Source organism: Miniopterus schreibersii (genome assembly GCF_964146895.1).
Source record: "Miniopterus schreibersii genome assembly, chromosome: 8".
Taxonomy (NCBI): Eukaryota; Metazoa; Chordata; class Mammalia; order Chiroptera; family Miniopteridae; genus Miniopterus; species Miniopterus schreibersii.
The window spans coordinates 71627076-71642632 of NC_138109.1; the positions used below are offsets into that span (position 1 = coordinate 71627076).

At 44.7% G+C, this 15557-nt stretch overlaps 1 protein-coding gene across 1 annotated transcript in view; it reads left to right on the forward strand.

Annotated features, from left to right (window-relative positions):
* The window catches only part of ELOVL2 (ELOVL fatty acid elongase 2), a 61411-nt gene extending 46745 nt beyond the window's left edge, over positions 1 to 14666 (forward strand). The window contains exons 3-8 of the mRNA XM_081145143.1: positions 867 to 1054; positions 5485 to 5562; positions 7918 to 8089; positions 10537 to 10661; positions 11155 to 11289; positions 14195 to 14666. Of these exons, the coding sequence (XP_081001269.1) occupies positions 867 to 1054; positions 5485 to 5562; positions 7918 to 8089; positions 10537 to 10661; positions 11155 to 11289; positions 14195 to 14320 (824 nt within the window). The 3' untranslated portion in view covers positions 14321 to 14666. The remainder of the gene's footprint in view (positions 1 to 866; positions 1055 to 5484; positions 5563 to 7917; positions 8090 to 10536; positions 10662 to 11154; positions 11290 to 14194) is intronic.
* The last annotated feature ends 891 nt before the right edge of the window (positions 14667 to 15557 follow it).

The window sequence follows — 15557 nt, forward strand, 5'->3', positions numbered from 1 at the left end:
TTTAAACAACAAAATAGAGAACAAGAATCATTTTATGCCTACAGTTATTTTCAGGCGCTGCTCATTCTATTATAGATCTATTATGTGTGTTTTATTTGGGTTTTTAAATTTTCACTCTCCAGAGCGAGGAACACTTGAGGTATCTAGGTTCTTGCCTCTGGCTGTTTGTACTGAGGACTTGTACCCAGAGTTGGGTCCTTGGTCTTGTTTTCTGCTCTCGGTCCTGAAGCACCGGCGCCGAGGCTCTGCTTTCACTGTCTCCGCTCTCACGCTTGCCACTCTGAAACCTCCTTGCTCTCTTTGGACCAGCTGAACTCTGAACCCACTCTTGGTTTGCTGCACAGTGATCCCAGGCAAGTTCTGGGTTTTAGGAAATAGGGTACAGTATCAATACCCTTTCTCTCCTGCCTCCTGGAAACTTCTCCCTGGCGGCAGCAGCAAGGTAGGCCGGGCTGGCGGCGGGTGTGAATTCGAATCCCGACCCTGCTGCCCACTGTTGTACGGCCTTCGGCAAGTTACTCAAGCTTTCTGGGCTGTTTATTTATCTGTAAAATGGCATAACATACTTCACATTTACTGAGTTAGCGTAAACAAACAGCAGCTATTCCAAAGCAGACATTCTAGGACTGATTCTTCCCGCCTTCGTCAACTGCCTGTCATTCAGCATTCGACCGACGCCGTCTGCGCATGAAAACTTCCTTCACCGTCCCAGCCCCAACTGGCTTCTTCTTCCGAACGGTGGCCCAATGCAGTGTCGTCGTGTCTCCTATTGTATTTAGCATGTGCAACTGACACGTATGTGCCAACACCTCGTGACTGAACGGAGCGTTTCCTTCAGGATTCTCACCGGCTCTGTTTCTTTTCAGATTCTCGAGTCAGAGGATGGTTCATGCTGGACTCTTACCTCCCTACCTTTTCTCTTACTGTCATGTATCTGCTTTCAATATGGCTGGGTAACAAGTACATGAAGAACAGACCTGCTCTCTCCCTCAGGAGTATCCTCACCTTGTATAACCTCGGGATCACACTTCTCTCCATGTACATGCTGGTGGAGGTAAGTGCCGGTGCCGCCCGCCTGGCGCCCACCGTTGGGAGGCTTTCAGGAGCCGCCGCACCCGGCACCCAGAGCGACCCGAGGTGGCCCTCAGCGCTGTTCTTTACCATCTCGAGACCCTGTTCCAGCTTTCCATAGTGTTCCTTCCGAGAGCCCCAGAGGCCTGTTTCCAACCTGAATTTTTCTTTTCCAAATTTAGGCCTATTTCTTTAGTCCTTGGTCTCGTTGCAATTTAAAATCAGTTAGATGTGATTGGGCGTTTAAAGATCATATGTAATCATTTTCTCCTTTTACAGATTATGATGCTGAGGCTTAGATAAGTTACATGATTGGCCAGAGAATAGACGGCTGTTGAGCAACAGAGCACTTTCAGAATCAAATAGCAAATGCAGTTAGTCTGGCTGAAATACAAACACACTCCCCTGAAGAACACCGCCCGCACCCCTGGGCTGCTGACGGTGGGCCAGCCGCTTCTCAGCGCTGACTTCGGGAGGCCTGGGCTGACTTCGGGAGACCTGAGCCGACTGCAGTTCAGCTCCAGCTCCCCCCTCCTTACAGCGCGTGCTCCCCCGGCCTTTGTAAAGTGCCAAACCCACGTATTTGACAAGAAAAAAATAATCATCCTGCCTATACAATCTCAGACCTGACAGAGGGGGCGGGGAAGGGGGAGAGGGAGGGAGGTAAACATAAAATTTTTTTAGGGAAAAGTTAGGATAAAATCATTATTAATTATAAATGGCTATTGATGGCACAAGTATAGCTGCCTTCCTGGTGCCCTTGAACTCTAAAAAAATAAATAATTGCTTACCTAAAAAACAGGTTGTCTCACCTGTAGAGTTTAATCTGTGCATTAGTCTGAAATTCACCATTCTAATAACGGTAAACAACCATTACCTAAAAGGACTGTAATAAAATTCTAATCATGGAGTTTGGGGCATCCGTCAGAGTGCAGAAGATGGGTGGGGTTTGGGGTCAGGAAAGCCATGCGGACAGGTCTAAATCATACACATAGGTGCTCACTGATTTACCTGACCCTGAAAGGGGAAGTTTTATTTTAGGTTCTCTACTAGGTGAATTTTGGTTCACTGATGAGCTTGCGAGATAGTAATTTATGGGGTTGGTTTCCCTGTATAACAAAGGGAAAGACACTCGTCATTGGATTGTTGTCAGAGGCAGCAGCTGTATCAGGAGATCCAGCCCCAACCCTCTGGAAGCTTCGGTGTGGTGGAGTCAGGAGGTCCAAATTCATGCGTCGTCTGTCACTTCCTCTGTGATTTAGAGGAGGTTCCCAGGCTCTCTGACCTTAGGCAGTTCATCTCTGAGACTGCGATATGGTATTTGTCCAACTGAACTCATGAGGGAGATGTTGGGGTTGATCAGTTCGGTTCAGCCAGCATGCAGTGAGCACTTGGGAGGTGCTGCCAAGTGGATACAGAGACGGAGCGGGTTCTGCACTCAGATGCTCACAGACAAGCACAAGCAGGAGTCAGTACGTGTGAAAAGGCTTCATACATCTTAAAGTGAGTATTAGTCACATCAGCAGAAACAGGAACAACAGGGTAGTGTTTGAACAGCCAAGTAAGTGGTGCCTGTCTTTTAGGGAGAACTCTGCACGGAGCTCACTTCCTACTACGAGTTCTGTCCAGTTTCTCTTCTCACACTTTCATATCTCTTGGTTCAGAGTCACTGCTACCCATTGCCTCCTCACCGCCTCCGACTGTAACCTCTTTCAGGGCGGGCATAGGTGTTTTCTTTGACACTTTTGGGGTACATTTCATAGACATCAGTCAAATGATAATTTGAGTTAACCTTACTGACTTGTTATGCCCTGGTCAGATGTTTGCTTAGTCCAGGAAATTATTGCTAAAATTATTAACTCTTTCAATAAATATGTATTGAGTTCCTTCACTATGTCAGATTCTGTTCTAGATTCTGCAACACAGCCTTTACCCTAGTGCAGTGATTTTCAACCACTCCGCAGCAAGAGCTTTTAAAGCGTGCAACATCTGACTGTTCTCTCTTCCCTTAGATTGTCAAGTATAAAAATGACAGCAGCCAACACAATAGCCATCCGGTGCGGATGAATCAAAATTACACTTTTTTTTTTGGCAGATTGGCAAAAAATATATTTTTGGTAAGCGGCGGAATTTTAGCAATTAGTTTACGTGCCATGAGATGAAAAAGGTTGAAAATCGCTGCCCTAGTGCATTGAAGGGTGATGGCTGGTGGTGGGGCAGGAACACCTCTGGAAGGAGGTGATATTTGAGCTGAGACTGAATGATGGAAGTAAGCCAGGCATCTAAAGATCTGGGGCGAGTGTGTTCATGAAGGAGGAACAGCGAGTGTCACGTTCTGAGGCAGTAACGAGCTTGGGCGTTCAAGGCCCATACAGAGAAACAACGTGGCAAGGACACGGGGGACAGGAGAGGATTCAAGGGGAGGTGGGATACGGCAGATCAAGTAGGGCCTCGTAAGGCATTCCGCTTATTATTCTAAGTATAATGGAAAACCCCTGGAGGATTTTAATGAGGGGAGCGATGGGATCTCCCTTTTAAAACAGATTATTCTGGCCACTACACGAGAATGGACTATGTGAGTGAGTTGCGGGACAAGAACAGAAGCAGAGTGCAGTTAGAATATGGTTGTGGTACAGCAGTCATCGGCTGCTAGCGGCCTGGATTGGGCGGGGGAGATGGGGGAAGCCAGTGGATGCTGGACGCACTTTGGAGCAGCCGCCTCAGGGCTAAGCCTGTCCCTTCAGCGCAGAGGTTGGGTGGCTCCCGCGCACCAACCCAGCCGGGGCATTTGGAATGGTTCGTGGTGAAGCAGAGAGAACCTCCTGCAGGTTGGCTGCCTAATTCTGCTGTTTAGTTGTTAAGTTGTCAGGTGGCACAGGGGTGAGGGTGGCCTGGATAAATCTGACTGAAGCAGGAGATGTCCTGGGGTAACAGAGTATGGCCTGTCCTCTCCCACTGCCGTATTGTTAGGATACAGTGAAGAGACTTAGAGCCCCTGACTGCAGAGCTGCAGCCTGACCATAGAGGTTTATAATTAACCTTCCTGCACAATGTTAAACAGCTTTCTTATTTGAAAAATGCTCCAGCACACAAAAATTTACGTATACTTCTAGGACTTTTAGACCCCCTGTAGCCTGTCACTGGTTCCCCCTTGAGCACCAGGAGCATAAAGCCCAGGGGCCTCAGGGGATCACTGACTTGTAATAAATAGATCCCAGCAGGAAATCCAGCCTCTTTACTCTCACTGGACCCACTTATCCTGGTAATCCGTGATTACGGTGGTGCTAACTGAAAGGCAATTAGGTTAGAAGAAAAGAGGTAAGTCAGGGTAGTGGAGTAAAGGCAAGGATTCTGAAATGTTCTAAATGTGTTTAGTGGCTCACCTCTCCTGTTCAGTTCCTTAGCGTCCCTCCCGCTCTGTGCGTGCAGTTAAGCAGCTCTGGCCTCTGCACGCTTCTGATAGGCAGCCGAGAGTGGGCGTTAGCATATAATTCCTTATGCAAATCACAGCCAAATGCCTCCCATTCTAGAATTTTACCTTTCTTCAGTAATAGTGGGAAGGAAAGGAGAAAACCTCTTTTGTAGAATTTTCCACAAAGAATAAAAAGGTGTTTTTTGTGTGTGGAAAGAACACTAGATAAGGGCCTGAAAGGCCTGAGTTCCGACCACTGTTCCTCTGCTTTCTAGCCATGTAATCTTGAAGAAATCACTTACTTAGTATTTACTGAGTACTTTTTATGTGCTAGGCATCGAGCAGGGAACTATAGATACAAAGATGAATGAAAAAGGCATGGATTTCATGGAGCTCTTCGTGTTTACAGACATTAACATAGACATTAATATAGACATTAATCGGTTATAGTCACACGGACGCTTGATTGCCACGCAGCGTAGAACGAAGCACTGGCATAAGAGCCTTTCTGAGCCCAGTTTTCATATCTGCTAAATGATACTAAATACGTACTTCATAAAATCATTGAGATGATCAAATAAGGTAAATATTTATGTATAAGCCAATATAGAGTACTATTAAAATTTTAGTGTCGTTTCCTCATGTTTGTTTACATTTAATTCTACATTTTGCTTGTGGAAATATACAACCATGTAATTCCTTACACAAAATATTTTGTTACTCAAATGATAGCTAAATTCTGTTTCTTTTTAGATTTAATTTAAAAAGAAAAAAATGCTAGAAGTAAATTACATTACCTAAGGACTCTCACCACCGATATCATTTCACAGCAAGAATTAAACGCTTTGATAATAAGTGTTTGAGGACAGGATCGAAGCAAAGTCAAATTCTGGGAAGTTTCTACTCAAGTCTCGAACAGATGCCAGTTAAAAACATGAATGGGGACTTGTTTTTATCCAAATTCTTGTGTTGACCCCTCCGCCTTTCTGTTTCGTTGGCAGCTCATTCTGTCCAGTTGGGAAGGAGGCTACAACCTGCAGTGTCAGGACCTTGCCAGTGCCGGGGAGGCCGATGTCCGGGTGAGTCAGAAGCCACTGGGCCACCTGTAACTGTCGCTCACTGAGCGGGAGGGAAGGCTTTCTCCTTGTGGGTGTGGGGCTGGGGCCGGGCTAGATCAGAAAGGAACTCCGATAGAGTTCTGATAGAAATGTCTGAGGACAAAAATGCTTCCCAAATGCCCACCTGTGGGACACTGAACGAACCGTGGTGCGTCCCTGGGATGGTCCCTTTCAGCATGAGCAAGGAGGTCTCTGTACTGTCACGGAATCGCCTCAGATACGGCTGAGCGAGAAGACACAACCTGGGTAACCCTGTGTGCATACTGTACCTCTGTGCGAGAAAGGATGTGAATATGTGTGTGCATTCTGACGCTTCTAAAAAGAAACAACGGCAGAATAAGCGAAAAGCAAAGAGGTTTCCTCCGGGGCAGGGAACAGGGCAGAGGGGACAGGATAGAAGCTAGACCCCTCTGAATGTGCACTGTATTGCATTTGGCTTTGGAGTGTTTTGCATAATTATAAAACAAAATTAAATCTAAAAAGAAAGCAGGGCAGCTTCCCCCAGAAAACTTGGAAATAAACTAAAATAAATGAATATACCTATATATTAAGTTGGTGACATAACCACCCAAAGAAGAATTATTTCAAGTAACATTAAAATCCAGTGTTTTGACGACATCACTAATAAGATATATCTTAACTTGCTGACCGGCTATTTCAGCCAGAACTTGCCCATGTGGCTGGCCGCTTTGGTCAGCAAGGTGTTTAAAATTACTTAAATTGCTCAGCCGGGCCTGGCTCAGCAGCTGAGCATCGACCTGTGGATCCAGGGGTTCGATTCCCGGTCAGGGCACATGCCCGGGTTGCGGGCTAGGTGTCCGATCAATGACTCTCTCATCATTGATGTTTCTATCTCTCTCCCCCCCTCCTTTCCTCTCTCTGAAATCAATAAAGATATGTGTTTTTTAAATTTTTTTAATAAAATAAAATTACTTAAATTAATGTAAGTGGAGACACAAGTTATCTCGTGACTGGTCAGTGATATCCGGACACAGAAACACGTGTATACTTGTGACAGGTCAGCAAGGTGTTAACAGTATTCAGTAATTTTTTTGGTTGCTATTAATAAAAATATCGGTATTGCTTTTCTGAAACTTATAAGTACACTGTAGGGTAAAGTGAGTATACAGTGATGTTAATACCATTACAACTAACATTTGAACATAAAACAGATATCAATAAAAAAGTTAAATGAAATGCCATAATCATAGATTCAAATTAGAAATATCAGAACCAGCTTTATTCTTTCTAAAACAAACCTGTTTTTAGCTCTCTGTATAGAAAAGGCCTAGTCAGTCTGTGACAACCAGTACAATGAGCAGTGAATCCTCAGATTGTGTTCTCTAAATACTATAATTTTCCACCAGAAGGGATAGGTTCTTAGAGAATCTGGCAATTTTTGGTATCTGGAAAGAATCCAGGACCTCTCTGTGACAGAGAGCAAGGGAAATACCCAAGATTGCTAGAGTCTTGACAAAAGATCTAGGAGCCTCCTGGAAAAGACTCCCACTGCTGAATATGGGACAGTTTGAGTATTAATATTTTTGAAGGTTTATTGTTACCTGAAACGTTAAGATGGAAGCCACCACACCTTCTTGAGAAGTAAACTGAGAGCATGTATTCTAATTTCAGAGTTCCTGTTATAGTGTCTCCTCTGTGTTTACATGCCAGTGCTGAGGGATTCGGAGGGAAGGGGAGTGGTGATCAGTGAGGTAGAAAAGCATCTTGATTTTGAATCTTTTCTTCTGAGGAAGAGACATGAAAGAAGTAGTAGACTGCTCTTGAGTGGTATAGTTTTAAGAGACAAAACATGTACATTAGATAAAAAGTGAAATAGCTTAACCAACAGTAGTGATCTGTTGAGTGCGAGGCCCTGGGCAAAGGGGAGGCAGTCTGTGTCTTCAAGTGATTGCCAATCTGTTGGAAAAGATAGACTCATAACACTGACTACACCCTATTGTGGTTATTAAAATAGAGGCATAAAGTAATTTAGGAATATAAATGAAGAAGCAGTTGCTTCAGCCTGAGAAAGGAGAGGCAGAGTTCCAGAGAAGGTGGTTTTAAGGAGTATGCATTGGTTGTAGGTGCAGAGGAGTAGTTGGACCAGACATGTATTTTGGAAAGATGATACCAGAGTAGGTTGGATCGCTGGGAATGAGGGAAATGGGAGGCAGAGACCCAGGCGGATGCTTTTTTGTTAGCCTGACAAATGCACGCTGGTGGAGCACAGGACACTGAATGCTAGAGGGAGGGAGGGCATCACAGGCACTTTTCCATTGCTCACCTTTTATTTTTCCCACTTTAAAATGTTTACAGGTAGCCAAGGTGTTGTGGTGGTACTACTTCTCCAAATTAATAGAGTTCCTGGACACGATTTTCTTTGTTTTGCGGAAAAAAACCAGCCAGATTACTTTCCTTCACGTATATCATCATGCCTCTATGTTTAACATCTGGTGGTGTGTTTTGAACTGGATACCTTGTGGGCAAAGTAAGTGACTTTTCTTAACTTCCCAGTTCTATGTAATGGATCTTGCAAGACCTCTAGCACGTCTCTTGTGTTGACAAGGGGCCATGGCATAGCAGCTGTGTCGCATGGGGATGCATGTGTTTGTCAGTGGCTCTTCATTTCTGGTCTCTGATACTGGCAAAGTCTGAGTATTACCTTACGTTTTAAAAATATTTTCTTTTCAGTGCACCAAATATCCAATGGCCAGAAGCACATATCCTGGCTGGAGCAGTTCTACCCCAGTACCTGGGGCTGAAGAACTAAGTATAGCACCTTCCACAGTCACCACTTGCCGTGGTACAGATTGAGTCATTTCAACTTGTAGGGGTTGTTTTCCACTCCGAAAAACTGAAGCCGCATTGCCGACCCACCAGAGCATTGGCTCGTTTTCTTTACTAAGAACTACAATATAATATGTTTCACATCACACCCATTCATTCATATGTACATATTTTGAATGAAACAAAAATTTCATGAGACAATCTTTAACCTGGCTCCATTAATTTTTTTAAAATTCTATTTCACTTTTTCAAAAAGCTGATGGCAGTCACACTGCGTTGATTTACTAAAGGGTTCATCATGACTCACAATTGGAGAAACCCTGGGCTAGAGAAAAGTACTTTCTATTTGATATTGTCTTATACCTAAAGAATATTCTATGAAAAGTCAAAACAGATAAAACTTAGAATGATCTTGTCCTTGGATTTAAGATTTTGTAGAGATGAGATTTTTTAAACACCAGATTTGGACTACACCTGGCTGCGAAGATGCAAACTCACCACAGTGTGAAGAAGGGTGTTGCTGGGGTGCAGTGGGCAGAGGGTGCTGGGCACGCCTTTCCCAGCCTGTCAGGATCTGGTTTCCTGAGTTTAGTGATTAAGACCCTAATAGACTTACACTGTAGTCAATATATAGACCATAGTCAACACCAAAGGACAGTGATGAAGATTAAGTATTTTTATGATTGTCAACAGTTTCTAAGCATATGACAGCGAGTCTCAAATAATCGCTGGGTAAATACATAGAACTATGTGTGTGACCATTTCTAGTCCATCTAGAATATTATAAAAATTTTAAGCAGCAACTAATTTTTAATTGATGAAAATGACAACTCAGGTTGGTAGAAAAAAAATCACAAATCTTGTGGTACTTGGTACTCTAAAACTCTATTTGTGTTTTCATATAAATTCAAGGGCCCCTCCAAGTTATTCCAGCCAGTGTTTCCCAAGGCCTCGCTGGGTGCGCGGTGTTACTCCTTGTGTCTTATTTGTGAATTTGCATTTATCTCTTCAGGCCTCTAGGACTGGGAAACCAGGGTAGAGAATTTAAATTGATTAATTAACCAACACATGTGCAGTGCCTTTTAGTTTATATAGTATTATAATATCTCAATCCTACCACAACCTTAAGAGATAATTATTATACCCATTTTCTGGGTGAGAAAATCAAAATTTGCAAAGTCAAAGTAACATATCCAAGGGGACATAGCTAATAGGGGGTCGCTAGCTCCATAGTCTCTTACCATGCGATTGATCCCTCATAGACCAGCCTCTGGACCCTGGGCTAACGCATAGAACAGTACCCAGCACAGAGTGTGCACTAGTAAGCACCCGACACCGACGGATTTAATCCTCACAGTAGTGAGTTCCCTGTTTCCAACGAATAATCCATCTCTGACATCTTACCTCCTACACTCTATCTTTGCGACCCTTAGTTGGCCAGCATAAAACTTAATCCCTTCCCCTAGGTGTCCTGAAATACCCTGCACCCGCTGATGGCAGGTTGGGAACACTTCATGGAGATGACGGCAGGGCTTGGGGGAGTGCTTCAACACAGCAGACACCCTAAAATTCGGCTCTAGATATTCTTTGTCCTTAGTCCAGGAGATGGCCCATCTCTCCTCAGTCCCAGCCTTTTCTCATCCTGAGGCCCTTCTCTCTCCCCCGTATTCTCGCACCTTCCCCGCATCTGCTGGTTCTTGGGTCCCTTTCAGGTAGATTTTATTTACTTAATTATGAAGAGCGACCTGTTTTTTTGACCGTTGAGCAGCCCCTTCAGCCATGTGCTACCCTCAGAATGGCTCATCGGAGGTTTGGCTACAGCAGGCACTTCTGTCTCAAACAAGTTCTGCCGTCGGCTTTAAGTCAACATGTTTTCCTCCCCATTAGCGGACAGTAATGGGTTAAAGGGACAGTGAAACCTTTGCAGATCGGGAGTTACCGGGTTGGGTGGCCCCGCTGGGCTAGTCCCTCTATCCAGGTGACCCTGTGAGTCCTGGAGTAACGGCTCAGAGATCAGGAAGCTCATCCGCGTGGACTGTCAGCGCCGGTCGTTACTCATCCCTGTGCCGAGCAGGAAGGGCCTCGCGTGACACAGTGAACAGCCTTACTCTCCGGAAGGGCAGTGATTTCTGTGTGGTGCTTTCGCAGGTTTCTTTGGACCCACTCTGAACAGTTTCATCCACATTCTGATGTACTCCTACTATGGACTGTCTGTGTTTCCATCGATGCACAAGTACCTTTGGTGGAAGAAATACCTCACGCAGGCCCAGCTGGTACGTCCGCCTCCTTTCAGCTCTCCTCCCTGAGGCTCCTAAGGACTCGCGTGGGCGGGGCCAGGCCGCAGCAGTCCCGGCCTTCTCAGAGGCCAGAGGCTTTCCGTGGGCGACGAAGCTGCCTGTCTTTCTCTAAAAATGGCCTTTTAAGAATGAAGCTTTGCATGCTAAGACACACTCTGTATACGTAATTAGCTTATTCCTTGCTTTGAAATGTAGACGAATACTTCTAAAATTAATGTCGATATTAAATCGTTTCAACTGCCACTTTTCATGAGAAAATTAATGAGCAATTAAGTGAGCAGTTCTAATTACTTACTAATATAACTTCAAATGAGATTTCTGGGTAGGATAGTGGGCTGTTTTTGCATTTTCTTGTTGTATTCCTGCCAAATTTAGGGAGGAAGAGTAGTTGATTGCCACCGGCCCGGACGCCCCGGTGGCTGGCGTGGGCTCAGCCCGCCCCTCACCTCTGCCCCGTTTGCCACCCCAGGTGCAGTTCGTGCTCACCATCACCCACACCATGAGCGCTGTGGTGAAGCCGTGCGGCTTCCCCTTCGGGTGCCTCATCTTCCAGTCCTCCTACATGCTCACATTAGTCATCCTCTTCCTAAATTTCTATTTCCAGGTAAGTCAACTGTAAGCGGCCAGTGGTAAAACTGAAGAGACTATGCACTGTTGCGTTACATATTTGTTTAATTTTACTGAGCAAATATTATAGTAGCACATGCTTGTTGGTAAATTCAAATAACAGATGCACAAAGTAAAACTGAAACCCACGTTCCTGGCTCCTTCTCGGAGGATAACCGCTGTCAGCCGAGTGGGCATCCTAGCAGACATTTTTCAGTGTATACGTATAAAGTTTATCAAAAATATTATGCAGTTGCCCAGCCAGTGTGGCTCAGGAGATCGAGGATCTAGGATCCAGGAGATCGAGGTTCAATTCCCGGTCAGGGCACATGCCCGGGCTGCGGGCTCGATCCCCAGTTGGGGACGAGTAGGAGGCAGCCGATCAGTGACTCTCACCATTGGTGTTTCTCTCTCCCTCTCCCTTCCTCTCTCTGAAATCAATGAAGACATATTTAAAATATATATATATATATATTATGCATTTGTAGCCTACATTTGTACTGTGCTAACAAAGTCTGAAGTCTGAAAGTTACACGGTGTGTACAGTAAAACAGATCCAGAAAATTTATGTGAATTAAGAAAATCATGGGCTAAATGATTTAATATTAAAAAATTGTTTTTATATCAGCTACTGTGATGTTATAGACTCACTGTTTCTTTGGAAAAACATTATTTTAAGGCAAACCAGTGTGCAAAGGTCACATCGACTTTTTGATGTCATTTTTTTTTTTAATCCTCACTTGAGGATATATTGGGGGTCTTAATTGATTTTTTTTAGAGAGAGAGAGAGAAACATTGATGTGAGAGAGAATCATCGATTGGTTGCCTCCCTTACCCACCCTGACCAGGATGAACCTGAAACCTGGGCGTGTCCCTGACCAGGAGTTGAACTGGTGACCTTCTGGTGGTGCGTGGGCAACACTCCAACTAACTCAGCCACCCGGCCAGGGCGAGTGTTGTTTTTTTTTTAATTAACAATTTAAAGGGAGGAGAGCTTCAACGTGCAATTTCAAAGCAACTCTGATACAATAACTGGTGAAGCAGTAACTGCACAGGCCTCAGGCGGCTGTAGGTTTAAATTGCTCTCCTTTGTGGGCTGGAGAAACAGAAAACTTTATGAAGGAAATAAGAACATTTATATTCAAAAGAGTACTTTTAAAGTGGTTCTCAACTGTATTTTCTTCTTTAGACAAGTGCTTTCTGACTTTTTAGTTCGGATTTGCTGAAAGTCAACCCGTACATAGTGTTTTATACAAAGTACAACTGTGGGAACTGAACTTTGGGCAGCTTTTCAGCTCTTGTGTTTCTGAAAGTGGACTGGGTAGGCTTTGTCTGTTATGAGAGATAAGAGTTTCCTTTGAGAATTTCTAAAGAAATAACCATTGATAGAACCCAACAAAGCGTGGGGGGTGGGGGGATAATGTTGAGGACAGTTAAGGAAGTCATTTTGGTGTTGAAACTTGAAAAGAAGAGCATCGCCCAGCAGGGGTCGCCAGTGGCTCTCAGAGCTTTCACTCTCCTGGTTGGTGAGATTGAATCTTAGTCTTTTGAAGTTGAGTATATCGTTTTAGTCTTAACCCTTAATACCATTGCTCTAAAAAGTAAAAAAGTTGCCCTAGCCAGTTTGGCTCAGTGGTTAGAGCATCAGCCCTTGGACTGAAGGGTCTTGGGTTCGACTTCGGCCAAAGGCACACACCTCAGTTGCAGGTTCAATCCCCAGCCAGGATGTCTGTAGGAAGCAACTAACTGATGTGTCTCTCTCACATCGTTGTTTCTCTCTCCCTCTCCCTTTCTCTCCCTCTCTCTCTCTCTCTCTCTCTCTAAAGCAATGGAAAAATATCCTCGGGTGAGAACTAAAAAAAAAAAATTAAAAGTAAATAAATAAGTTTAAAATGAGGTGAGATCAGGTATTTTGTCAGAATAGCAAAGACATGCCAAAACCCAAATCAAGCTGAAGTCCCAGGTACTAATACTTTTAAAAAAACAGTACTTTTTCACTTTACTTATATATATATTTTTAATTATGTCCTTAAGTCATGGGGATGTAATGTACAGCATGGTGACTGTAGTTAATAACACTGTGTTGAGTATTTGCAAGTTGCTAAGAGAGTAGGTCTTAAAAGTTCTCATCACACACCCTGGCCGATGTGGCTCAGTGGTTAGAGCTTGGCCCGCCCCCCAAAGGATCTCGGGTTTGATTCCCAGCCAGGGGCACGTGCCTCAGTTGCAGGTTTGATCCCCGCCCCATTGGGGCACATGTGGGAGGCAACCAGCCGATGTCTCTCTCTCACATCTGTGTTTCTCTTTCTTTCTCTCTCTCCTCCCTCCATCCATCCCTTCCACTCTCTCTAAAAAGCAATGGAAAAAATATCCTTAGGTGAGAATTAAATAAAAAGTTCTAATCACAAGAAAAAAGTCTTGTGTGGTGATGGATGTGAATTAGACTTATTGAGGTGATAATTTCACAATATATACAAATATTGAATCATGTTGTACACCTGAAACTAAGACAATGTATGTCAATTATACCTCAATTAAAATACATATATATACATATATATATATATGTATATATATATATATATATATATATATATATGCTTTCCAAGTAAGCAACTAATGCAGAATAAGTTGAATGCTAATCCCATAATACATAAATGCTATGCTCATAAGGTGAAGGAAACAACATTTCATTAGAATTCATACATATGTCCTGTTTTCCCCCTATTTTTATTTTTAACCGGAAGCCTAAAGATTGTCATATTAAGAACAGGAATTCTTCTTAGAAAGTCCAGTACCCAAGGATTTCGTGCACTGTTTTAGACTCTGCCACTTTAGGGACAAAGCCTTATTAAAGAATCCTTTTTCCCCCCTTTTCTCCTCAAAATGTTCGCATCCAACAGACATATCGAAAAAAGCCAATGAAGAAAGAGCCGGAGGAGGCGGCGGCGGGGAAGGAGGTGAAGAACGGCTTCTCCAAGGCCTACTGCGCCGCAGCCAACGGAGTGGCGGACAAGAAGGCGCAGTAGCCGCGGCAGGGCGGCCCGACGGCACCGCCCGGCTCCGAGGGCAAGGACTGCATTGAAAGTTACACGTGCTTTAGCATAAACTAATTTCTTTTGCGTTTATAAATCATTTGTACCCAGAATGTATTAATACCTTGCTATTAGGTTACTCTGTTAACTGAGTGCTTCTGTCAGCATCGAGGTGCAGCCGAGCTCTGTAGCCCCCAGAACTGGTGCAATTCTCTCTCCTCCCGCAGACGTGCCCTCGCCAGAAACTCTTCACGATGCCTTACACACACACACACACACACACACACACACACACAGCACCGTTTGTCACAGCAAGTCTTCAAATAAAACGTTAACAGTTGTTCACGTGAAAATGTTTAAAGGAAAATGTTAATGATCTCCTAAATACAGGGTATGTTCTAACTTATCTTAAGCAATAATTGTCAGTGCATAAAGTCAGTAGTCCCTCTGGTCCTTTAGGGGTCAGCCCCAGAAGCTATTAAAATGGGGTTATAGGTGGAAAGTCTAGCAGAACTTCTCCCTCTCAAGCGGTGCCTGTCACATCCCACAGCCACTCCTAACTTCAGCATGGTGATATGGTAAGGAAGCTTGTGTTGTTTTTATTTGGAGGATTAGTTTTCCTAAGAAGGAGGAACATCCTCTGACAGGCCCGCGTAGCTCAGGGGCTGAGTAGCTGGGCCTCCGTTTTCATCCGGTTTCCGTAATTGTTCACATCTGCCCCGCACGTCAGGCGGCCCTCGGCTGGGATGCAGACAGACGCAGCGCTCAGGATCGAAAGCGGGTCTACACCCGGCCGCCCGGTTCTTTCTGAGCCAGGGCTCGCGTCCAGTCAGCCCCCTTCCCGAGAGCGGGCCCTGGAGCATTCCGAAGCCAGAGTTCACAGAGCGGCGCGGGGAAGGACACTGAGTTCGCCAGCTGTTTCTTGTGAACCTGTTTGTGAATATTACTCCCCAATACCTGCCGTCGCTCTTTGCAGGTTACGTTTTTGAAAGTAGGAGCTGAAATCCCAAGGCCTCTGGAAAGATTTCGGCGCTGAGCCGTGGGCTGGCAGTGGGCCACGCCGACAAGTGCCCACCCGGCCCCCTCAGCCCACCCCTCCCCGCTCTGTGAGGCAGTGGCAGTAAGAGCCACGCACAAAAGCACAGGAAGCCGTCGGTGACAGCCCCCCCCCCAGCGTCAGCTGTCACTCACTGTCACACTGTGCCAAGCATGGAAACAGGATATTTTCTGA